The following is a 27,062-nucleotide window of genomic DNA, read 5'->3' on the forward strand; positions in this document are numbered from 1 at the left end:
AGATTTTAGATTTCTGATTTAATCTCCTTGCTTGTTATTGGTTATCAGCCATTCTATTACTTCATGGTTCAGTCTTGATACATTGTGTGTTTCTAGGAATTTATTTCTCCTAAGTTATCTAATTTATTGGTATACATTTCTTCATAGTAGTCTTTAAGGTAATTTGCATTTCTGTGGTTATCAGTTTTAATGTCTACTCTTTCCTTTATAATTTTATTAACTTGAGTCATCTCTTATTTTTTTTGGTTTAGCCAAATGTTTGTCAATTTTATTTTATTTTTTTAAAATTCTTACCTTCATTTTTTCTGTTGTCTTACTAGTGTCTAATTAATTTATTTCCAATCTAATCTTCATTATTGTCTTCTATCTGCGAACTTTGGGCTTAGTTTGTTTTTCTTTTCTAGTTGAGGTGTTAGGTTAGGTTGTTTATTTGAGGTATCTTTTTTCTTAATGTACTTGTTCATCATTATAAACTTCCCCCTTAGAACTTCTTTTGTTGTATTGCATTAGTTTTGGTGTGTGGTTTGTTCATTCATTGGTTTCAGGATATTTTTTTATTTATCTTTTTATTTCTTTGGTTCATAGTGTTTTCAGAAGAGTGTTGTTTAATTTCCCCCACATTAGCCATTTTTTGACTTTTTTCCCATCACTAATTTCTAGTGTCATAACATCTCATTTGGGAAACATGCTTTCTATGATTTTAATGTTCTTACATTTTAAGGCTAGTTTTGTTTTTCTGACTTATTTATTCTGGAGAATTTTCTTTGAGAATCATATGTATTCTGCTTCTGTTGGATAGAATGTTCTGTAGATGTCTGTTAGGTCCATTTGGGCTAAAGTGCAGTTCAAGTCCATTATTTCCTTATTGATTTTCTGTCTGGATGATCTATCCATTTTTGAAAATAGGGTATTAGATTCCCCTACTATTATTATACTGCTCTTTATTTTTGCCCTCGGGTCTGTTTATTTATGTGCTGCAATATTGTGCACATATATATTTATAATTGTTATATCCTCTGGATGAATTTACCCTTTTTTCATTATATGATGACTTTGTCTCTGATTACAGTTTTTGACTTAAAGTCTATTTTGTCTAGTAAAAATATAACTAGTTCTGCTCTCTTTTGTTTTCTGTTTTCATGGAATGTCTTTCCCTTCAATTTCTGATGATGAGTGTTCTTAATGCTTGAGTATCTGGTGGGCCCATATAGCTGAGCTGGGTCTTACTACTTTATCCATTGAAGCATTCTGTCTTTTAATTGGAAAATTTAAGCCATTTACATTTGAAGTAATTTTTGAGAGGTAAGAACTTACTATCACCATTTTTGGTGATATGATATCACCATATCAATTGCTTTATGATTTTTTTGGTAGTTTTTAAATTCTTTTCCTCTTTTGCTGTCTTTCTTTGTTAGCTGATTTTTTTATAGTAGTATTCTATTATTTTTTCTCTTTATTATCTATGTATTTATTATGGATTTTGCCTTGTGATTATAATGAAGGTGTCATAGTACATGTTATAGTTGTAAGTCTATTTTTAGCTGTGATAATAACTTCGATTGCATAAAAAAGTTCATACATTTATTTTCTTACCCTTGAAGTTTATGTTATTGGTGCTCCTATTTACATATTTTTATATTGTGTACCCATTAACAAAATATCATAGGTATATTTTTGACCATTTTTTTTTAACCTGTATGCTAGAATACATACATTTTCTTAATGGCATCTGGGAACTTGTTTGCTACCCTTTGGTTAGCTGAAGTTGCTTCTCCTGTTATCTCGACATTTTAAAAGCCATACCTCTTTCTATTATCAAATTATCCTCTATTAGCATTAAACTTTTCAGCCTTAAATTCTTAACCTTCCTTTTGCTTTAAGTTAATTTTGCTTTTTTCTCTGATCACATGAGAGTCTACAGGTAAGCCTTTCTTATAGCAATTCTGCACCTACATAAAAGCTACATTTTTCAGTAGGACATAAAAAGATATTTTGCAAGGGCACCTGGGTGGCTCAGTCAGTTAAATGTCTGACTTTGGCGCAAGTCATGATCTCACGGTTCATGAGTTTGAGCCCCACATGGGTCAGCAGAACCTGGAACCTGCTTCAGACTGTGTGTCTCCCTCTCTCTCTGCCCCTCCCCAGCTTGCATTTTGTCTCTCTCTCTCTCAAAAATAAATACAACATTTAAAAAAAAGATATTTTGCAAAAAGTGCAAATTTTACACTTGCTGGTATAGCTGTGAGGATGGGTTGATGAATTCCTTTTTTTTTTTTTTTTAATTTTTTATGTTTTTGAGAGGGAGAGAGCAAAGGAGGGCAGAAAGAGAGGGGGAGAGAGCATGGAGCCTGATGTGGAGATCAATTCCACAACCTTGGGACCAACCTGAGCTGAAATTAAGAGTTGGACACTCAACCGACTGAGCACCTCATCCTTTTCTTTTTTTTTTTACAATGATCTTTATGCTGGATTTATTTCTTTATGTTTGTCTGTCTGTCTGCTTCATCTTTATTTTTATTTTAAAATTGATACAACTAGAAGGAAGAAATATAAAAAGGAAGGAAAAATAGTTAAATGAAAGCAAATATAATATATTTGTGCATATTTTATAGTTTAGTAAGTGATAAAATAGACTATATTGGCATGTATTTTATGCATTCATGACATGACTTTTTCTTTTTCTTTTCTTTTTTATATTCTCTGCTACATGTCTCATTTGTGAGTTTTTCAAATTGTCCTAAATCTCCAAAATTTTTCTAATATATTTATTGAAAAAAATCTGTGTTTTGGGCACCTGGCTGGCTCAGTCAGTTGAGCTTCCAACTTCAGCTCAGGTCATGATCTCTTGGTTTGTGAGTTTGAGCCCCACATTGGGCTCACTGCTGAGCCAGCTTTGGATCCTCTGTCTCCCTCTCTCTGCCCCTCCCCTGCTTTCTCTCTCTCTGTCAAAAATAAATAAATAAAAAAAAGGTGTGTGTAAGTGGAGCCATGCAGTTCAAAGTCATGTATTCAAGAGTCAACTCAATACCATCCATTAGAGGTGAGTAACTCAATAGGAGAGGATTACATAAGAGCATGTATACCAAGATGCTGGAATCATTGGAAGCCATTTTAGAAGCTGCTACCCTATACATGGATTTTGTTTGGGAAATTTCTTACTAATTTTTTAGATTTTGATTTTAAGAATATTAAGAAAATTTTATCTGCTTACTTCCCCCTGTTTTAAAAAGTCCAAAACAATTCACCATTACCAAATTCTGAACAATGTGTACCTTTTCCCTTTGAAAAGAGAGAAATGAAGAGCAGGTTTCTGCATGTCAAAAGACTTTGTTCTCTTGGGCACTGGAAGGAACTCTTGGATTCAGATTTTATGATCGATTTTGGAGAATGAGATTAATTAAGAGCTTATTTCTTCCCTAAACCAAGTTTTGAGTAAGGTAGAGGAAGGATAGAATAAAAATGAAAGAAAATGAATATTTTAGATATTGGGGGGAAGGGCATCACTGTTTCTGTCTCCAATTCTGGAATTCATATAGTGGGAGGGGAGAGAAATGAGAGCAGGTAATAGAGGACACACACTAGTGTTTGCTTAGGTGAGTGGAACTCAGAGAGGTGGCAAGGCCATAGCGTAGCATAGCACTGATTGACTGGTTTTCTTTGGTAGATAGGTCTGAGATTCTCACAGCATTGTGAGGTAGTCTTCCCTCACACGGGTTCCCCCAGCATGGGAAGGGAGTAAGAGTAGAATCCTTGTATGACTGAGATCACCATAGGATGTGGTAGAGTGATAGATATTCCCACTGGAATTTCTGGTAAACTAGAATGATGCTTGAGTGGCAGAATTATCCTATGCACTAAAGAATGAGCCTTTCCCAAAGAGGTTTTTTTAAAAAATGTTTATTTATTTATTTTGAGAGAGAAAGAGAGAGAGAGAGAGAGAGAGAGAGAGAGGGTGGACAGAGAGACAGGGAGAGACAGAGAGCCCGATGAGGGGCTTGATCCCACAAACCTTGAGATCGTGACCTGAGCTGAAATCAAAAGTCGGATGCTTAACTGACTGAGCCAGCCAGCTGTCCCCCAAGCCCCCAAAAAGAATTTTAAGAATTTTAGTAAGAGCAAGAAGCACCTTAGTAGTTGTACATTGGCTAGTGACGCAAGACCAAGCAGGGATAATGATATCTTAGTTAATGTTAGCATAATCAATGCTCTCCCGGATGCCTCACCACTATAAGTCCTCTCAAACTTCCAAATAATTCTAGAGAAACAACTCTGAATACACTGAGTTTAAGTTTCTGTGACGAAGGGGAATGAGGTTCATAATAGGAATTAGGCTCATTTATTAAAAGAATAAAGTTGGGATGCATGGGCGGCTCAGTTCATTAAGCATCCGATTTTGGGTCGGGTCATGAACTCATGGTTCATGGGTTCGAGCCCCGCATCAGGCTCTGTGCTGACAGCTTGGAGCCTGCTTCGCTGTGTCTCCCTCTCTCTCTGCCCCTCCCCCACTCATGCTCTGTCTCTCTCAAAAATAAATTAAAAAAGAAATAAAATTAGACTCTTAAAAATATGTCCAGTGAACTGATATCCATATCCCTTGCATGACTCCATTATGCTAAAACATCTCTTTATTGACACTCCCTGCACTCCCAACCTATCTTCTCTTCTGGCCTCTCTAGTTTAGTGAATTGTATTGCTAACCATTTTTTTTTGCCAGCTTTGAAATCACAGTATCATCTTTCATGCTTTCTTCTTATTATAGCATATAGCCACTAAATTCTGTCAATCTTATTTTTGAAATCCATCCTGAATATCTTCTTTCTTCTTAGCCCTCAGTACCAGTGTCCCAGTCCTAGATTACTGCAGTAGAATAGTGCTGAATAAATATATTGTGTTTTATAAGGTTGTATATCTCATACATGGAAAATATACCTTACTTAAAAAACACATGGATTTTTCACAAATACTAATTTTAACTTAGATCACAAAGAATTTTTTAATAAATTCCAAAAGCTATAGAACAGGTCACATTCTCTGGCTCCATGAAATTATAGTTAACACATATAGAACATACATGGGGTCAGGTGCTGCTTAAGACCTTTACACATACTAAGTAATATAATCCCCATAACACCATGATGTAGGTATCATTGTTATCTCATTTTGTAGATAAGGAAAATGATATATAGAGAGAGTAAAGAACTTGCTCAAGGTCAGACAGTAAATTGTGGGGCTGGGATATAGTACTATAGGTGAAACAACAATATGGTTGTGGATATAAATTAAAGAAATTAATGTAAAAGCACACACATGAAAATAGAGTGTAAGCCTTTATAAAATTCATATTTACTTGAACCTTGTCATTTAAACATATAATTATCATGAATTTCCTTTATCCATCATATTGATTATTCTTATATAGAAAAGAGTTTTAAACATTTTTAGTTTCTTTTCCCAGAATCTGAAGAAGGTGGAGATAGACTTTTCACCACTTTTTTCCCCTAAATTGAATTCTCTTTCTTTTGCAGCAGATGGTCCAGTCAGCACAGTATTTAATTGCATGTTCATCAGGATTGCACTTCATTCTGCAGTGATAGTTTTTTGAGGAACATATGTCTTTAAAAAATGAGGTCCTGGCTTTGAAAAGAGAAAAAAAAGTTATACTTTTATTTATATATTTTAATGTCTGAAGTGTTTTACAATAAATTAAAACAACATCAGTAAAGAACTTGCTCAGAAAAAAATAACAACAACAACAAAAAGAATGCAGAAGAGAAAAGTAGAGATAGTGAATAACAATAAATGAGGATTTCTTCTATAGGGTAGATAAATGGAGCAGTGAGCTAAAGAGGAGAGTTTTTCCTGAGGACCATGACAGCATATTTCTGTGTAAAATGGGTAGTTTGTTTAGTGGTGGGGATTCATGATGCAAGAAACAATGTTCCATTTCAGCAGCGAAGTCTTTAACAAGTGAGTGGGGATGAAATGTAGTTACATTATTTTTCATTTTAAAGAGTATTATTACAGGATGTTATAATCGGAATACTTCAGAGCACCTTCTAGTTAAAATCAGAATTTTGGTAACTGGCTTTAAAGTGTTCCTTGAGTATTTTTCTCACACTGACTTTCAGTCAAAAGTACTACTTAGTGATTGTTTAAGAGATGTTAATTCGGTGAAACAGTTTATCCTCAATAACCTGAGACATCAATCCATGGGTAGCTTCTATGGTAGTTTTACTACACCTGTCACTTTAGCCTTGGCATGTTTGTCTTCTTTCTGTCATGTGTTTCCAAACCCAACATGAAACTCCCTCATCCCAGCTGGGCTTGCTTCTGACTGTTTCTAATTTTTCAGACAAATTAAAGAACTGACCAGTGGTGTAGTTTGCATTCGGAAGAAAGCTAGAGGAACTCATCATATCCACACAGTATTTATTCTGCAAAAGCTCAAACAATTTGCGATCCAAGGAGGATTTGAAATATGACACTTGTAAGGCGTAATATTGTTTGCATGTTTGTAGCCCTTTGGGTGTGTTGTAAAGGCTCCAAGATTCACTTTCTCTGCAGATACTATTCTTGGGTCAATTACTACTGCTAGGAATGGTTCCTGGAACTGCTGATTCAGCGTTTGATTACTGACATCAATCCCAGAAAGCCAGCAGCCACAGCCAGGTTGGCTATGATGCCAGCCAATTGCATTTCCAAGGAGGCCAACCTGTTCGGCATTTTCTATATATGCAGCCATGTACTCATATGCAGCAGCCTGAGCACTTATTTACTCGGGTTTCAGTGCAAAGCAAAACTGTCTATAATGATCATGGTTTCACCATCCACCTTTCCTAGCATTAGGCCATCACTTCAGATCAGTTGCTTCCTGATCTGGCAGGCATCACCATTTTCAGTAGGGCCAATGCTGAGATTTTGCAGTACTTAAAGCAATGGCGATCGTTAGTCCAGGGCTTCACCGTCAGAATTTCTTGCTGCTGTTTCTTGTATTTCTAGATTTCATCGATATCATGAACAACATGCTTCCTGCACGTTGTTGGCCCATTCCCAGGTTTTCTGAGCCATACCACTCCCGGATGCAGCCATCACCGAGGAATCGGAGAAGTCATCTCCTCCCAAGACGCAGCCTCCTGGATGTGGGCTTGGGACTCTCTCCACCACAGGTGCAAACTCCTACTAGTCTCTGGAGGCAACCATGACACCTCGCGGAGGGCTAACTTTAAATCAGAAAATGAAGAGAAGGCAGAGGAAGGTAAAATTAGGGGAAGACATATGGTGGTGGGAAAATGCAGAAGTTATCTCTTGGTGCTTTTACTTTCTTGGTGAAATAAAAAGAAATCATCAACTGACAATAAGGAAGTTGAATCTTGGTTCTAACTGTCCAGTATATTTAGGCTCAAAGCCATGTCTCCTTTACTGAGGAAGTTTCTAAGATTACACAAATTCCTGTAAATCATAATTTCTCACTTCGGTTTCCAGTTCTTACCCCCACTTCTCTCTCTCTTTCTGTGTCACATAGGCATTTCCTTCTATCTTTTGCCCTCCAAGAAATCTAAGTTTTATAGAGATCATTTCTTTACTTTTATTTTTTTAATTTAATTTTTAAAAATTTTATTATTATTTTTTTTAGTTTTTTTTTTTTAATTTTCAAACTCACATCCAAGTTAGCATATAGTGCAACAATGATTTCAAGAGTAGATTCCTTAATGTCCCTCGCCCATTTCGTCCATCTTCCCTCTCACAACCCCTCCAACAACCTTCTGTTTGTTCTCTGTATTTAAGAGTCTCTTATGTTTTGTCTCCCTCCCTGTTTTTTTTTAATGTTTCTATTTATTTTTGAGAGAGAGAGACAAAATGAGTGGGAGAGGGGCAGAGAGAGAGGGAGACACAGAATCCAAAACAGGCTCCAGGCTCTGACCTGTCAGCACAGAGCCCGACGTGGGGCTCTAACTCACGAACTGTGAGACCATGACCTGAGCCGAAGTTGGACACTGAACCGACTGAGCCACCCACGTGCCCTTCCCTCCCTGTTTTTGTGTTATTTTTGCTTCCCTTCCCTTACGTTCATGTTTTGTATCTTAAAACACTCCTCATAGGAGTGAAGTCATATGATATTTGTCTTTCTCTGGCTAATTTTGCTTAGGATAATACCCTCTAGTTCCATCCATATAGTAGCAAATGGCAAGATTTCATTCTTTCCAATTGCCAAGTAATACTCCATAGTACGTATATACTACATATTCTTTACCCATTCATCTGTCAATGAACAATTGGGCTCTTTCCATACTTTGGCTATTGTCGATAGTGCTGCTATAAACATTGTGGTGTATGTGCCCCTTCAAAACATCACACCTGTATCCCTTGGATAAATACCTAGTAGTGCAATTGCTGGGTCATAGGGTAGTTCTATTTTTAATTTTTTGAGGAACCTCCATACCGTTTTCCAGAGTGACTCCCACCAGCAGTGCAAAAGAGATCCTCTTTCTCTGCATCTTCACCAACATCTGTTGTTGCTTGAGTTTTTCATTTTAGCCATTCTGATTGGAGTAAGGTGGTATCTCATTGTGGTTTTAATTTGTATTTTCCTGATTATGGGTGATGTTGAGCATTTTTTCATGTATTTGTTTGCCATCTAGATGTCTTCTTTGGAAAAGTGTCTATTCATGTCTTTTGCCCATTTCTTCACCAGATTATTTTTTTGGTGTTGAGTTAGATAAGTTCTTTATAGATTTTGGATACTAACCCATCTGCTGTGTCATTTGCAAATATCTTCTCCCATTCTGTCAGTTGCCTTTTAGTTTTGCTGATTGTTTCCTTTGCTGTGAAGAAGATTTTATTTTGATAACGTCCCAATAATTCATTTTTGCTTTTGTTTCCCTTGCCTCTGGAGACATGTTGAGTAAAAAGTTGCTGTGACTGAGGTAAAAGAGGTTTTTGCCTGCTTTTGCCTCTAGGATTAAAAAAAAATTTTTTTAATGTTTATTTTATTTCTGAAAGAGAGAGAGAGAGAGAGAGAGAGAGAGAGAATGAGTGGGGGAGGAGCAGAGACAGAGGGTGACACAGGATCCAAAGCAGGTTCCAGGCTTTGAGCTGTCATGGGGGCTTGAACTCACAAAATGTATGATCATGACCTGAGCCAAAGTTGGTGCTTAACCAACTGAGCCACCCAGCTGCCCCTCTTCTCTAGGATTTTGATGACTTCCTGTCTTATGTTTAAGTATTTCATCCATTTTGAGTTTATTTTTGTGTATGGTGTAAGAAAGTGGTCCAGGTTTATTATTCTGCATGTCGCTGTCCAATTTTCCCAGCACCATTGCTGAAGAGACTGTCTTTATTCCATTGGATAGTCTTTCCTGCTTTGTCAAAGATTAGTTGGCCACATGTTTGTGGGTCCATTTCTGGGTTCTCTATTCTGTTCCACTGATCTGAGTATCTGTTTTTGTGCCAATACCATACTTTCTTGATGATTAGAGCTTTGTAATATGTATTGTCGTCTGGGATTGTGATGTGTCCAGCTTTGGTTTTCTTTTTCAGGATTGCTTTGACTATTTGGGGTCTTTTATGGTTCCATCCCAATTTTAGGATTTTTCTAGCTCTGTGAAGAATGCTGGTGTTGTTTTGACAGGGATCGCATTGAATATTCAGATTGCTTTGGGTAGTATCGACATTTTAACGATATTTGTTCTTCCAATCCAGGAGCATGGAATGTTTTTCCATTTCTTTGTGTCACCTTCAATTTCTTTCATACGCTTTCTATAGTTTCAGTATATAGATTTTTCATCTCTTTGGTTAGGTTTATTCCTAGATATTTTATGGTTTTTGGTGCAATTGTAAATGGGGTCGATTCCTTGCTTTCTCCTTCTGCTGCTTCATTATTGGTGTATGGGAATGCAACCATTTTTGTGCATTGGTTTTATATCTTGTGACTTTCTGAATTCGTGGATCAGTTCTAGCAGTATTTTGGTGGAATTTTTTTCATGTCGAGTATCGTGTTATCTGCAAAGAGTGAAAGTTTGACTTCCTTCTGGCCGATTTGGATGCCTTTTATTCCTTTGTGTTGTCTGATTGCTGAAGCTAAGATTTCCAATACTATGTTGAATAACAGTGGTGAGAGTGGACATCCCTGTCTTGTTCCTGACCTTAGGAGGAAAGTTCTCAGTGTTTCCCCATTGAAGATGATATTAGCAATGGATCTTTCATATATGGCTTTTATGATTTGAGGTATGATCCTTCTATCCCTACTTTCTTGAGGGTTTTTATCAAGAAAGGATGCTGTATTTTGTCAAATACTTCCTCTTCAGCTTTTGAGAGGATCATATGGTTCCTGTCCTTTCTTTTATTGATGTGATGTATCACATTGATTGTTTCACGGATATGGAACCAGCCCTGCATCCCAGGTATAAATCCCACTTGGTCGTGGTGAATAATTCTTTTAATGTATTGTTGGATCTGGTTGGCTAGTGTCTTGAGGATTATTGCATCCATGTTCATCAGGAAAATTGGTCTGTAGTTCTCCTTTTTAGTGGGGTCTGTGTCTCATTTTGGAATCAAGGTAGTACTGGCTTCATAATGAGTTTGGAAGTTTTCTTTCCATTTCTATTTTTTGGAACAGAGTCAAAAGATTAGGTGTTAACTCTTCTTTAAATGTTCGGTAGAATTCCCCTGGAAAGCCATCTGGCCCTAGACTCTTGTTTTTGGGGGAGATTTCTTATTACTATTTCCATTTTTTTTACTGGATATGGGTCTATTCAAATTTTCTATTTCTTCCTATTTCAGTTTTGGTAGTTTATATGTTTCCAGGAATTTGTCCATTTCTTCCAGATTGCCCATTTTATTGGCATATAATTGCTTACAATATTCTCTTATTTGCATTTGTGCTGGGTTGGTTGTGATCTCTCCTCTTTCATTCTTAATTTTATGTATTTGGGTAGTTTCCTTTTTCTTTTTGATCAACTGTCTAGGAGTTTATTAATTTTGTTAATTCTTTCAAAGAACCAGCTTCTGGTTTCATTGATCTGTTCTACTGTTGTTTTTTTTTTTTTTGTTTTTGTTTTTTGTTTTTGGTTTCAATAGCATTGATTTCTGCTCTAATCTTTATAGTTTCCTGTCTTCTGCTGGGATTGGGTTTTATTTGCAGTTTTTTTTTCCAGCTCTTTAAGGTGTAAGGTTAGATTGTGTATCAGAGACCTTTCTTCCTTCTTTAGGAAGTCCTGGATTGGTATATACTTCCCTCTATGACCACCTTAGCTGCGTCCCAGAGGTTTGGGGCTGTGGTGTTATAATTTTCATTGGCTTCCATGTACTTTTTAGTTTCCTCTTTAACTTCTTGTTAGCCCGTTCATTCATTAGTAGGATGTTATTTAGTCTCCAAGTATTTGTTATCTTTCCAAATTGTTTATGGCTGATTTCGAGTTTCATAACATTGTGGTCTGAAAATGTGCACAGTATGATTTCCATCTTTTTGTATTTTTTGAAGGTTGACTTGTGTCCTACTATGGAACCTATTCTGGAGAGCGTTCCATGAGCACTGGAGAAGAATGTATATTCTGCTGCTTTAGGATGAAATGTTCTGAATATATCTTTAAGTCCATCCGGTCCAGTGTGTCATCCTTATAGAAGATAAAACAAAAACAAACCGAAAATATTTCCCAGCTATGTTTCTTAATACATCGTTCTCAGAGATGTGATTGGGTTTTGTGTAAAGAAATGCAAAACAAAAAACTGTTCGCAATGAAAGAAAATTAAAGTCCTTGTAAGAAAAGAAGGAAATGATTTCTCTTTTAGTTTTGAAGAATAATTTTTCTGGAAAGAATAATTCTAGATTGGTGGAGTATTTTTTCTTTCAACACTTCACATGTTTCACTTCACTTCCTTTTTCTTGTATGGTGTCTGAGGAGGACTGTTGTAATTCTTATCTTAGCTCATCTATAGGCTGGATTTTTTCTTTCTATTGCTCTTTTCAAGATTTTGTCTTTATTTTTCTTCAGGTTGAATATAATATTGCTAGGTTTATGTCTTTGGGGGCCATTTATCCTTGATATTCTCTGAGTTTATTAGAATGTATTGTGTCTATCATTAGTTTTGGGAAATTACCAGTCATTATTGCTTCAATGATATCTTCTTTATCTTTCTCTCTTTCTTCTTTTCCTGGTATTCCCATTAGACATATTTTACAACTTTTGTAATGTTACACAGTTACTGGATAGTCTGTTCACTTTCATTCTGTTTAAGCCTTTCAGTTTTGGAAATTTCTGTTGACATATTTAAAAAATTTATTTTTATTTATTATTATTATTATTATTATTATTATTTTTAATGTTTATTTATTTTTGAGACAGAGTGTGAGTGGGGAGGGATAGAGAGAGGGAGACACAGAATCCAATGTAGGCTCCAGGCTTTGAGCTGTCAGCACAGAGCCTGATGCGGGGCTCAAATTCATGGACTGCGAGATCATGACCTGAACTGAAGTCAGATGCTTAACTGACTGAGCCACCCAGCCACCCCTTAGATTTTTTTTTTTACTGTTTATTTATTTTTGAGAGAGAGAAGGGGGGGTAGGGCAGAGAGAGAGAGGGAGACACAGAATCCAAAGCAGGCTCCAGACTCTGAGCTGTCAGCACAGAGCCCGATGCAGGGCTCGAACTCATGAACTGTGAGATCATGACCTGAGTGGAAGTTAGACGCTTAAATGACTGAGCCACCCAGGTGCCCCAATCTATTGACATTTTTTAAGCTCACTAACTCTTTCTTTGGATGTGTCCCACTTGTCGATGAGCCCATTGTTATCACCCAAATTGTATTCTCCCAAAATCTATATTTTCATATCCCAACCCCTAGAGCTTCAGAACGTAACAATATTTGGACACAAGTTTTTAAAATAGATGAAATTAATGAGACTATTATGGTGGAGCCCTAATCCAGTATGACTGGTGTCCTTATAAGAAGAGGAAGAAACCCCAGGGATGTGCCTTGACAGAGGAAGGTCTATATGAGGACACAATGAACAGGTGGTCATCTACAAGCTAAGGAAAATGGCTTCAGGAGATACCAGATGTGCTGACACCTTGCTTTTGAACTTTTAGCTTCCAGAAGTATGAGAAAATACATTTTTGTTTAAGTCACCAATCTGTGATAGTTTGTTATATAGCCCTAGCAAACTAATACACCCATCAAAGATATTCTTTATTTTTGTCACAGTGTTTTGATTTCTAGCATTGTATTTGATTCCTTCTTAGAGTTTCTGTCTCTCTGCTTACATTATCCATTGGCCTTTGCTTGCTGTCCATTTTTGCATTAGGGACCTTAGTGTATTAATCATAGTTGTTTCAAATCCCCAGTTTGATAATTCCAGCATCTCTGACATATCTGTGTCTGGTTTGGATGTTTGTCCTGTCTCTCTAAACTGTGTTTTGGTCTTTTAGTATATCTTGTAAATTTGTATTGAAAGCTGAGTATGATATAATGGGCTAAAGGAATTGAGATAAATAAATCTTTAGTGTGAGATTTTCTGTTTCTCTTGCTAGGGGTTAAGTTGTTTTTACTTTTCACTTTAACAGTAGCTATTAGAAGTGAAAATTTCCTCTGATTTCTTTGCTTTTATATTCCCAAATGCCTTTGGATTTACCTCAAGATGACTTCTTGAGTAAGGTCTGAGACACGCAGTTCTTCCAGGTGTATTCCCCTTTTGTAATATTTTGGTGTGGGGGCAGAGAAATCATTTTATGGTCCTATGATAGATATCAGTTTTTAGTGATACTGTGCCCCTTGAAGGGCTATGACGTTCACAAATTGTTTCTCAGTACTCCCCTCTCCCACCCTTAGGTGAGACAAGAGTCTAGAGGAGACTGGAGTTGGGCATTTTCCTTCCCCCATGTGGAAACCTAGATCAGGCTAGAGTTGGGTATTTCACTTTCACCTGGTCACTCTGGCCCTGGTAAAACCTCAGTTGGTTAGGTTCTGGTGATATAGTTTCTTTTGAGGGCAGACTTTGTTAAGAACAGATTGATCTGGGTATATTTCAAAATGACTACTCTCATCTCTTTCTGCTGGAACTATGAAAGGATTTTCTTCCTAATAATCATTGTAAAAACCTGTTAGCACTCCAGGAAGTAAAATTCACAGTAGTGTGAAAGCACCCCTAAGACTTTTTTTCTTAATTTCTAGGTTTTAACTCTCGAATTTATATTGAGTTTCCTGAAATTTGTCAATTACCCTGGTACTTGTTCTCATGGATAAAGCACATGGGCTTCTGTTCTGGTAAGTTTTAATTCTCTGTATCCGCTTTTCTCTCTCTCTAATTATGGGGGCTGTGGTTTGCTCTGTGACTTCAGTTCTCTGAGAGACGAAAGAAAGGGTTGTTGGCTTTCAGTTCATTCCGCTTTTCTCTTTCTGTGAAAATGGCAGTTATGGTTCTAAGCTCCTTACATGCTAAACCAGAAACCAGAAGTCCCAAACAGTTTTATTTTAGTAAAAAAAATTATTTATTTATTTATTTTGAGAGAGAAAGAGATAGACAGAGAGCGAGCATGAGCAGGGAAGCAGCAGAGAGAGAGGGATAGGGAAACCCACAAGTAGGCTCTTGAGCTGTTAGTGCAGGAACATGATGTGGGGCTCCATCCCACAAACCGTGCAATCATGACCTGAGCTGAAGTCGGACACTTAACCAACTGAGTCACCCAGGAGCCCCAAGTCTAATATTGTTTTTAAAGAACTCTTCAGAAACCCAAGAAATATAATTTACATATGCACTTTTACAGTGGACTGATTGCTGAAATTTATATGAGCTGTTGCAATGAATTTATAGAATATATTTTAATGTATTTCTATCTACTATATGTAAAAGAATTAGAAGTTTAGGATTTTAGCAAGTATATGATAATGATTCACCTGTTTCACAAATAATGAGAGCATAGAGCTTATATGCTTGTCATGTTTATAGAAACTGGAGTATACAGTGAATAAAAAAATTCTTACTGTCCTGGAAAGGGGGTAGAAATGAAAGAACTAAGAGGAGTAAATTCCAAGCATACATCTTAAAGATGATGGTTTGCTGAAGGTTAATAAACTGTTTAAATTCTTTCTGTAATGGCAGATTCTGGCAAATATTTATAGTAAGGAAAATCAATTTTCCAATAATTAGCTTTAAATATGCTCAAATGTTGGAATGAAAATTCTGTTCACTGGCTGGACCAGGGAAGTCTGCTATAGAAAGTTTTTTCATCGTTTCCTGTTAGTCTGTATGTGTCTTTCAGCCTGGAGGGAGTCTCTTCTAGGCAGCATGGAGATGAATCTTTTTTTTTTTTTTTAAATCAATGTAAACCTCTTATGTCTTTTGATTGGAGCATTTAATCCATTTACATTTTAAGTAATTATTATACTTAAATGTATTTACTGTCATTTTATTAATTGCATTCTGGTTGTTTTGTAGTTCTCTGTTCCTTTCTTTTTCTCCTGCTCTTTTTCTTTGTGAATTGATGACTTTTTTAGTGGTATACTTGATTTCCTTTATTTTTTTGGATCTATTATAGGTTTTTGGTTTGTGATTACCACGAGGTTCATACAAAGCATCTTATGTATATAGAAGTCTATTTAAAGTGGATGGTTACTTAAGTTCAAATATATTCTAAAAGAACTACATTTTTACTCCCCATTCTATATTTTGTGTATATGATGTTACATTTGACATCTTTTATTTTGGGTGTCCCTTAGGTAATTATTGTAGATAATTGATTATTGATTACTAGTTTTGTCTTTTAATATTCATACTGGCTTTATAAATGGTTGGTTTACTGACTTTAGTATATATTTGCTTTTACCAGGGAATTTTTTTTCCATTCGTAATTTTCTTCTCATCACAGCCTTTTTCTTTCCACTTAAAGAAGACCTTTCAACATTTCTTATAAGTCTGATTTAGTGGTGATGGACTCCTTTAGTTTTTGCTTGTATTTGAAATTCTTTATCTCTCTTCCAGTTCTGAATTATAATCTTTCCATGTGGAGAATTCTTGGCTGGAACTTTTTTCCTCCAGCACTTTTAATATGTTGTGCCACTCTCTTTTCTGGCTTACAAAGTTTCTGCTGAAAAGTCTGCTTATAGCCTTATGAGGTTTCCTCTGTATGTAATAAGTTGTTGCTACTTTTAAGATTCTTTCTTTCTATCTTTAACTTTTATCATTTTAATTATAATGTGTCTTGGTTTGGGTCTCTTTGGGTTCATCATATGTGTAACTTCCTGGGAATCTGTATATTTGTTTTGTTCCTCAGATTACGGAAGTTTGCGGCCATTCTTTCTTCAAATAAGTTTTCTGGCCCTTTCTTTTTCCTATTTGGTTCTTTGTAATGCAAAAGTTATTACATTTGATGTCCCAAAGGTCCCTTAAGTTATCTTTATTATTATTGTTATTGTTATTATTATTATTATTATTTTTTCTTTTTGCTGCTCTGTCTGGATGAGTTCTATTGCTTGTCTTCTAGCTCTCTGATATGATTTTCAGCTTCACCCAGTCTGTTGTTGAACCCCCACTATATTTTTTAGTTTAGTTATTGTATTCTTCATCTCTATGACTTCTGTTTGGAACTTTGTTATATTTTTTATCTCTTTGTTGAGAATCCATTGTGTTTATCCATTCTTCTCCTGAGTCCATCACGCATCATTATTATCATTACTTTGAATTCTTTACCAGGTAGGTGTCTTATTTCTGTTTTATTAATGCTTTTTTTTTGATGTTTTATCTTGTTCTATCATTTGGAATGTATTTCTCTGTCTCCTCATTTTCCCTGGCTCTGTTTGTTTCTATTTATTGGTCAGATTAAGTACCTTTCCCAGTCCTGACAGAGCAGCCTTTTTTAGGAGATGTCACTTGGAGCCCAGGAATGCAATGTCCTCTGACTATTAGAGTTGGCGTGCTCAAAGGTTTTCTCCTATGTGGGCTGCACACACCTGTCTGCTGTTGTGGAGTGTGTATGTGGTAGAAGGGTGGGTGGGGCTGCGACCCATAGTTGCACTGTGGGATTGGGTAGGGCTGGTGTCAGCCTGACTGTGACACATGGCTGTGTTGGGACATGGAGGTGGGCTGAACCATTGCCTGACCCAGCTATGAGGCACATTTGTATTACAAGGATTGGTAGGGTTCTCAGCTGGTTATGCACACTGTCTCCCGAAAGTTAGAAGGAGAGTTTCAAAATGTCACATGCCAGTGCCAACCTTAGCAAGTTAGAATGAGGTCACAAATATGGCATCCACTAGTGTCTCCATCCCTGGGAAAGTTCCGGCAGGCAATTTAAAATTAATAAGTAGATTTTCTTCACATATGGTCTAGGGTCTTTTCACGTTGTTATTTTTGCCTTGGCTCCCAGGGTGAGCAAGTCTGCCATAAACCCTTTAAGAATGGGTTCATATTCCCTAGAGTTCAATGGTTTTCCTGGACATATTTCACATTGGTTTTTCAAAGCCTAGTATTTAGGGGGCTTGTGAAAAATCTAAGGGTTGTAGTCCCTGATGTGGAGCACACATCCCCTACTTCTCAGGAAAAGATTCCATATTTTTGAGATCTCCCAATTGTGGATCACCACACCCAGGGTGGGGCTTACTTGGCCAGATGATGTCCTGCCTTTCCTACCCATCTCAATGCTGTCCTTTTTGTCCTTTGTTGTGGATGCTCTGTTCAACCAGTTTCCTAGTCTTTTTCAGAGGAAATTATTCCATATATGGTTGTGTATTTGTTGTATCTTTGAGATGGAGTAAATTCAGGATCTTCCTTTGCCACCATTTTGAACTAAACCTACATTTTTTAGAGATGTTGTGAATGAGATAATTTTCTTTATTTCTTCTGCTGATATTTAGTTGTTGTGTATAGAAAAGCAACTGTTTTGTGTATTTTGATTTTTCTTTTTTTAATTTTAGAGAGAGAGAGTGGGGGAGAGGGGCAGAGGGAGAGAGAGAAAGAATCTCAAGCAGGCTCCATGCTGAGCATGGAGCTCAATGTGAGGCTCAATCCCACAACCCTGGGATCATGATCTGTGCCAAAATCAAGAGTTGGACACTCAAACAACTGAGCCACCCGGGCACCCCTGTATGTTAATTTTATATCTTGAATCTTTACTGAATTTGTTGATTAATTCCAAAAGGTTTTGGCTGAGTAAGGATTTGCTATATGGTTATATCACCTGCAAATAATGACAATTTTACTTAACCATTTCAATTTGGATGCATTTCATTTCTTAGTCTTGCCTAATTATTTTAGTTAGGATTTTTAGAACTATGTTGAATAAGAATGGTGACATGGAAACTCTTGTCTTATTCCTGATCTTAGAGGAAAAGCTTTCAACCTTTTATAGTTGAGTATGATATTAGCTCTGGGTTTGTCATATGTGGTCCATATTATGGTCCTTCTATACAGAATTAGTTGAGGGTTTTTATCATTAATAGATGTACTTTGTCGGATGATTTTTCTGCATTTATTGAGAATATCATATGATTTTTGTCTTTCATTGTATTAATTTAGTGTATTATATGTATTGATTTGGATATGTCGAACCATATTTGCATTTTAGGAATAAATCCCACTTGATCATGGTGTAGCATACTTTTAATGTGTTGTTGAATTTAGTTTGCTAATATTTTTTAGAGAGTTTTTGCATCTATATTCATCAGGAATGTTAGACTGTGGTTTTATTACTTTTTTGTAGTGTTTTTACCTGGCTTTGGTGTCAGGGTAAATCTGGCCAGATGAAATGAGCTTGGGAGTGTTCCCTCCTCTTCAATTTTTTGGACAGTTGAGAAGAATTGATGTTAAGTTTTCTTTAAATATTTGGTATAACTCACCAATGGAACCATTTGTTCCTAGGGTTCTTTGTGTGGAAGGTTTTTGATCACTCATTCAATTTTTCATTTATTATTGGTCTGTTCAGGTTTTCTATTTCTTCCTGATTCAGTTTTTGTCGGTTGTATATTTCTAGAAATTTATCCATTTTTTCTAGGTTATCCAACTTTTTGGCATATAATCATTCATAGTGAATGATCAATGATACAATTATGATCCAATGATTTCTGTGGTATCAGTTCCAATGTTTGCTCTTTCATTTTTTATTTTATTTATTTGAAACCCCTTTTTTCCTCCTTAGGTAGTCTGGCTAAAGATTTGCACATTTTATATTTTCAGAAAAACAACTCCTCATTTCACTGATATTTTCTATTTTTTTTCTGGTGTTTATTTTATTTCTTTCCACTTTAGTCTTTTTTATTTCCTTCTTTCAGCTGACTTTGGCCTTAGTTTGTTTTTCTTTTTAGTTCTTGGATATAGAGTGAGCTTGTTTACTTGAAGTATTTCTGTTTTCTTTTTAAAAAAATCATTTTAAGGATAGTTTACATTTGTTCCAGGTGTACGAACAGTGATGCAACATCTCTATACATTGTGCTATGCTTGCCACAGGTGTAGCTACCATTTGTCACCGTACAATGCTGTTACAATATCTTTGACTATATTATCTATGCTGTGACTTTTATTAACGTGACTTACTCTTTCCATAACTGGAAACCTGTATCTCCCACTTCCCTTCACCCATTTTGTCCATCACCCCTCCCCACTACCACTCCCCTTCTCTCTGGAAACCATCAGTTTGTTCTCTGTATTTACAGAACTGATTCTACTTTTTGTTTACTCATTTGTTTTATTTTTTTAGATTCTACATATGAAAGAAATCATAAGGTATTTGTCTTCCTCAGTCTGACTTATTTCACTTGGCATAATAATCTATAAGTCCATCCATGTTGTTACAAATAGCAAGATCTCGTCTTTTTTTTTTTTAATAGCTGTGAAAATTTCGTGTGTGTGTGTGTTTGTGTGTATTTATATATATCTCATATCTTCTTTGTCCATTCATCTGTTGATGGGCCCTTAGGTTGCTTCCATATTTTGGCTATTATAACTAATGTTGCAATAAACATAAGGTTCATATATCTTTTCAAATTAGGGTTTTCATTTTCCTTGGGTAAATACCCAGTAGTGAAATTACTAGATCATATAAGCAATCTATTTTTAAATAGAATTAAAACATATTGTTTTTCAAAGTGGCTGTACCAATTTACATTTCCAACAACAGTGTTATGAGGGTTTCTTTTTCTCCCTATCCTTGCCAACACTTGTTATTTCTTATCTTTTTAGTTTAGGCTTTCTGACAGGTATAAGGTGATATCTCATTGTGGTTTTGATTTTCATTTCCCTGATGATTCATGCTCTTGAGCATCTTTTTCATGTGTCTGCTGGCCATTTGTGTGTCTTCTTTGGAAAAATGTCTATTCTGGTCTAATTTTTAACTAGATTATTTGTGGGTTTTGTGGCATTGAGTTGTGTAAGTTCTTTATATATTTTGCATATTACCCCCTTATCAGATACATCATTTGCAAATATCTTCTCCTTTTCAGTAGGTTGCCTTTTTTAAAATGTTTATTCATTTTTGAGAGAGCACAAGTGGGGGGGGTTAGCGATTAGGGGAGAGAGGATCCAAAGTAGGCTCTGTGCTGACTGCAGCAAGCCTAATGTGGGGCTTGAACTCATGAGCCATAAGATCATGACTTGAGCTAAAGTCAGATGCTCAACTGACTGAGCCACTCAGGTGCCCCCAGTAGGTTGCCTTTTTATTTTGTTGATGATTTCCCTCAGTGTGCAAACCCTTTTTATTTTGATATAATCCCAATAGTTTGTTTTTACTTTTGCTTCCCTTGCTTTAGGAGACACATCTAGAAAAATGTTGCTATGGCTGGTGTCAAAGAAATTGCTGCCTGTGTTCTCTTCTAGGATTTTTATGGTTTCAGGTCTCACATTTAGGTCCTTAATCTATTTTGCGTTTATTTTTGTGTATGGTGTTAGACAGTGGTAATTTCATTCTTTTGTGTGTAGTTGTCCAGTTTCCCCAGCAGCATTTATTTAAGAGACTGTCTTTTCTCTGTTGTGTATCCATGCCTCTTTTGTCATAAATTAATTGACAATGTAACTGTGGGTTTCTTTCTGAGCTCTCTATTATGTTCTCTTGATCTATGTGTCTATTTTTGTACCAGTGCCATACTGTTTTGATTACTGCAGCTTTGTAATATATCTTGAAATCTGGCACTGTGATATCTCAAACTTTATAGTTTTCTTTCTCAAGATTGTTTTGGATATTTGGGATTTTTGGTGGTTCTGTAGAAGTTTTAGAACTAGTTTTTCTAGTTCTGTGAAAAATGCTGTTGATATTTTGATAAGGATTGCACCGAATCTGTGGATTGTTTTAGGTAATATGGAAATTTTAACAATATTAATTCTCCCAATCCATGAGCATAGTCTATCTTTCCATTTGTTTATATCATCTTCAATTTGTTTCATCAGTGTTTTATAGTTTTCAGAGTACAGATCTTTCACCTCCTTGGTTTAAGTTTATTCCTAGGTATTTTATACTTTTTTGTGGAATTGTAAATGAGGTTGATTTTTTTATTTGTCTTTCTGCTACTTTATTAAAGATTGTTAGGAATTTATCAATTTCTTCTAGGTTGTCTAATTTGTTGGCATATAATTTTTTATAGTATTCCTTTATAAGCTCATATGGAACCACAAAAGACTTTGCATAGCCAAAGAAACTTTGGGAGACAAAAACAAAGCTGGAGGCATTCCACTTCCTGATTTCAAAATATTACAAAGCTGCCGAAAGATTTAATTTTGCAAAGATGTCCGCCTTCCCGAAATTGACCTCTAGATTCACTGCAATCTTCATGAAAATTCTCACTGAATATGTATGTGTACTTGAATACCTTATTCTTAAATTTATGTGGACATTCAAAGGGGCAAGAATATTCAAGACACTCCTTGAAAAAAATGTAGATATCTTTCTCTACCATATATGAAGACATTATATATTGTCATTAATTAGAATAGTATATTATTTGTACCAAGGAAGACAAATGGAACAGAGTAGGTAGCCTAGAATATATACTAGATTTATGACAAAAGGGCACTGTAAGTCATTGAGAAAAAAGTTTTCTCCAGAAAAGTTTTTGGGTCAATTAGCTACATATATAGTAAAAACAAATTTAAGAACAAATTTGACCCCAATTTCATGAAAATCAATACGAGGTGGAGATTTACGATCTAAATTTGACAGGCGAATAATAAAACTTTTGGAAGATAAAGAAAAGCATTTTGAAGAGGATATTCAGAGAATATCTTTATGGCCTTTAGGTGAAAAAGGAACACAAAAAGCCCAAGGTAAAATGAAGTCTGATGAATTGGACTTACATTAATATTGAAAATCCCTTTTTATACAATAACATCATAAAGGGGGTAAAAAGGCAAGCCATAGAGCAGAAGATATTTACAAAGCACATAATAAAACATTTGCATCCAGAATTTATAGTGCAACCCTACAGATCACTGAGAAAATATCAAATAGCTCAATGAATAATGAACAAAATACTTGAAAGGTACTTTGAGAATTGATATTAAAATGGCCAAAAACCAAATGAAACTGTCTTCAATCTTATTACTAATATAGAAATTTAAATATAAAGTACACTCTGTTACTACCATGCATATACTTGAATGGTTATAACTTAACACCTTGATCATATAAACTTACTGGGGATGTGGAGCAATCAGCGCTGTTCTTTGCTGCTGAACATAGTGTGAATTCGCTCAACTACTTGGGAAACTCTTTGGCATTATTTGCTAAAGTTGAAGATATACATGTTCTATGACAAAACTTTGATTCCTAGTTATATACCTGATAAATAGGTGTTCACATATACAACAAGAATCATTTAGGGATCAGCGTAATGCTGGCTTCATAGGATGAGTCTGGAGGTTTTCCTTCCCTTCCTATTTTTTGGAACAGCTTGAGAAGGATAGGTGTTATCTCTGCTTTCAATGCCTGGCAGAATTCCCCAGGGAAGCCATCTGGCCCTGGACTCTTATTTGTTGGGAGATTTTTGATGACTGATTCAAATTCTTCACTAGTTATGGGTCTGTTCAAATTTTCTATTTCTTCCTGTTTGAGTTTTGGAACTGTGTGGGTGCTTAGGAATCTGTCCATTTCTTCCAGGTTGTCCAGTTTGTTGGCATATAATTTTTTATACTATTCCCTGCTAATTGCTTGTATTTCTGAGGGATTGGTTGTACACTCTTATGTGGATCCTGAGAAACTTAACAGAAGATCATGGGGGAGGGGAAGGGGAAAAGAAAAGTTACAGAGAGGGAAGGAGACAAACCATAAGAGACTCTTAAAACCTGAGAATAAACTGAGGGTTGATGGGGGGTGGGAGGGAGGGGAAAGTGGGTGATGGGCATTGAGGAAGGCACCTGTAGGGATGAGCACTGGGTGTTGTCTGGAAACCAATTTGACAATAAATTTCATATTAAAAAAATGAAGTTCTTAGGCAACTAATGTTAATTGTATGCATAGTCCCATGCTCATTGTGGGGCTTCTGTTTAAAAACTAAAATAAAATGGGGCCTATGGGATAACAAAGAATCATTTATCAAGAATTCATAGCAGTGATAGTATTTATAGCAGTCAAATCCTGGAAACAATCTAAATGTTCATCAATGGTAAAATGAATAAATTGTGGCATATTACTCTGAACACTATATAGGAATGTGTCATATACAGCAACATAGTTGAATTTCATACATGTCATATGGAGTAAAGTAAGCCAGATACAAAATGTACATACATACTTTCATTTATATCAATTTTAAAGCAAGGTGACAAAACTAAACAATAGTGTATCGATATATGTGCTTAGGTGCCATAATCTTAATATATGTTCTTGTGGCCAGAGTCCTAATGTTTGGTTGTCTACCATTTTTCTAGATATCCTAGGCATAAATCTGTATTAAGTGTAAGCCAATGATAGTGTTCTCTATTTCTCTGCCAGCAATTAGTTTGGGGGTGGGTATGTAAGCCATTTCTGGGGAACTTGAGAGAAAGTGTTCCTTGTTGGTATGAGAAGAAATGCTTTCCTTTTACTCTAGTGTAACGTGGTGGGTCTGGATATGATCTCTAGAACAGTGGCAGCTATTTTGAGGCCATGGGAAAAGCTAGTCAAGGATAAATCTGACACTCTTCAAACACATGATGGTATCGATGACCTGCTGCATTAGCCAATTTCAGAATTGTCTGACCTTCAGATTTCTTGTATGTAATAATATATTTTCTTTATTGTTTAAGCCAATTGAATTTGAGTTGTTTGTAGATGGAACCTGGAAACCCACTGGCACAGCAAGCATTTCCAGTAAAATATTTTAAAAAATCCCACAGAATGGGAGAGAAGAGTTGCAAACCTATATGTGATAAACGTTTAGTGTCCAGAATATATAAAGAACTGGCAACGCAACAATAAAAGACAACCTAATTAAAAAATGAGTAAAGGATTTGAATAGAAGCTTTTACAGAGAAGATATATAAATGGCCAATAAAACATGAAAAGATAAAACAGAATAAACTGAGGGTTGATGGTGGGTGGGAGGGAGGGGAAAGTGGGTGATGGGCATTGAGGAGGGTACCTTTTGGGATGAGCACTGGGTGTTGTATGGAAACCAATTTGACAATAAATTTCATAAAAAAAGGATGATAAACATCATTAAATTGCAAATTAAATGCAAATTAAAACTACAATGAGATATTGCTACAGCAACTAAGATAATGATAATAAAAAAAATGGACAATAGCAAATGTTGGTGAAGACGTGGAGAAATTGGCTTTTTATGCATAGCTGGTGGGATTGTAAAATGAAGCATGCAGCTGTGGAAAATTGTTTGATAACTTCTCTGAAAGTTAAACATAGTTATTGTATAGCACAGTAATTCTGTCTCAAGTTGTATACCCTAGAGATGTGAAAATATATCCACACAAAAATTTGGATGTAAGTGTGCACAGCAGCATCATTCATCATAGCTCCAAACAGACGCAACCCTAATGTCCAGTAACTGATGAATAGATGAATAAAAGGTAGTGGATCCATGCAATAGACTTCCATTCATCACTTGAAACAAATAAGGCATTGATGCATGCTACAACTTGGATGAACTCTGAAAAACGTGCTAAGGGAAAGAAAAGGACTCTAAGGGTCACATATTGTATGACTACATTAAACCAGGTAAACTAATAGAGACAGAAAATAGATTAGCAGCTTCCAGGGTCTGAGGAGAGGGGAGGATGGGGAATGGCTGCTAGTGAACGTGGAGTTCCTTTTTGGGGTGGTGAAATGTTCTAGAATTAGTGGTGATGGTTGTACAACTTTATGAATACACAGAAAACCACTGAAATTGTAGACTTTAAAAGAGTGTGTTGTATCTCATGGAAAATACATAATAAACAAGAACAATGAGGGAAATCTTGAATTGTTAGCTATTAAAATGTGCTCTAAGGCAGTGTGTGCCTCAGAAAAGATAGATAAGTCAATAGATAATAATGTAAATCCCAGATGTAAATCCAATAATTAATATATTTTTATTATGTAGTATTAGTGGATTTAAAAATTAACTTGGGAAGGTTAGATTGATTATTCAATAAATATCCCCTGTATAAGTGGTAATTTGGATAATTGTTAAGATGGGATCTTAATTCCCATCATACACAAAGCAATTTCCACTGAGGCCTTTCCCTTCATCTGTGATCAGAGTTCTGCAACCCACAGAGTATGATGGGGCAGCCTCCCCTTCACTCTTGGCCATTCTAGTGACTACTCACTTTCCACTGTTTTGATTCCCCCAATTTCCTCTGTTCTGTGAACATCGTCTCACCATCTTTGGATCAAACGATAGTCCTCAAGTTAGAGTTCACAAATAAGTGAAATCACTGAAAGGAACGACCTTATGAATCTGCCCTTTGCATCCATCCAACCCTCCATTCCTGTGAGGGCCAATGCACTCCTCTCTCACGTTGTGTGGTACAATCTGCACCTGTCTAACTCTTGGGAGATTTTGTATTCTCCTTCATTTATATTTTCATGTCTTTGTAATGAAAGGCTTGCGTCTTACCTTGAGCAACTATGGACAGCAAGGCAAGGACTCCAAGGATGGAATGCAAGAGCCTCATGTTGAATAAGCCAGTTAGAGAGAATCAGTAGCTGGGATGAAGAGAACTTCTTTGTGTATTTAGTACTCAAGAGATGAGTTGCTGTATGCTTATTGAACCTTTTAGTAGCAGGAACATTTCTGTGTTCCAATGAGCCTTCATATCAATACGGCATGCAACGGACAGGACTATCGGTCATTCAAAGTACATTTGTCAAATGTTGACAGGGTGTAGATGAAGATCATAGGATGCAAAGCACTTACAGAGAAGGAGCAGCTATGGTGAAGGCAGAAGAGATAGTCTGTGAAAAATCATTGTCTTATGGTTCCTGACAGAACTGTAAAGGTTAAGGCATTTACAGAGTTAAAGTATTCAGTTTATTTCCCAACAACGGGAAGAGACACTAGTATAACAGCATGTCTATTTATTAATATTTTTTGAGTCTGTATTAGCAGACTTTGACAATGCAATTACATTTGAAACCATATACAGACTACTGAGACATAGAAAAGCTTCTGCTTGATTGCCTCTCTGTCCCCCCGACCGAATTAAATCAACTAATGTTTACATCTAAAGTCCTAGTGAATACAAATTGTTTACACATCACAGTTATATGTAATGTGAGAGGAATCAAAGAGGAAGAGCACACCTTTGATGCACTTAGGACAGCAAGTAATATAGAAAGATCAATGGCAATGCAATATGAACATATGTCTGGCAAAGTGGCACAAATTACCTCATAGACACGAAGGAAATGAACATAAGGGAACACCAGAGTAGTTTGGGAGCTGCTAGGGAATGCTTAAAGAAGACATAGTAAAAATATCAATTTTAGCAACTGCAAAGTGCATTCACATTCATGATCTTATTTGATCTTTATATTTCTTAGATGGTCTTACTCCAGCTCCTTTCTGCTGTGCTTCCTTTAGGTGCTGGTTCTACTTCAGGGTTTCATTGAATGGAACATATAATTACATTATTTGAGAGGGTCTTCCCTGACTATTGAGACTTTGAAAAT

General features: G+C 36.0%; 1 protein-coding gene and 1 pseudogene across 1 annotated transcript; both read right to left on the minus strand.

Moving 5' to 3' along the window:
• Positions 1-5,482: 5,482 nt before the first annotated feature.
• LOC109499398 (beta-defensin 131B-like) lies at positions 5,483-5,632 on the minus strand (the record flags this gene model as incomplete). The annotated part of the gene is made up of 1 exon (XM_019829991.2): positions 5,483-5,632. A coding segment is annotated over one exon (150 nt), but the record flags the coding sequence as incomplete, so codon positions are not given.
• A 520-nt stretch (positions 5,633-6,152) lies between these two features.
• LOC101086648 lies at positions 6,153-7,089 on the minus strand (annotated as a pseudogene).
• Between the last annotated feature and the right edge of the window lie 19,973 nt (positions 7,090-27,062).

The sequence above is a fragment of the Felis catus genome, chromosome B1, assembly GCF_018350175.1.
Source record: "Felis catus isolate Fca126 chromosome B1, F.catus_Fca126_mat1.0, whole genome shotgun sequence".
Classification (NCBI taxonomy): domain Eukaryota; kingdom Metazoa; phylum Chordata; class Mammalia; order Carnivora; family Felidae; genus Felis; species Felis catus.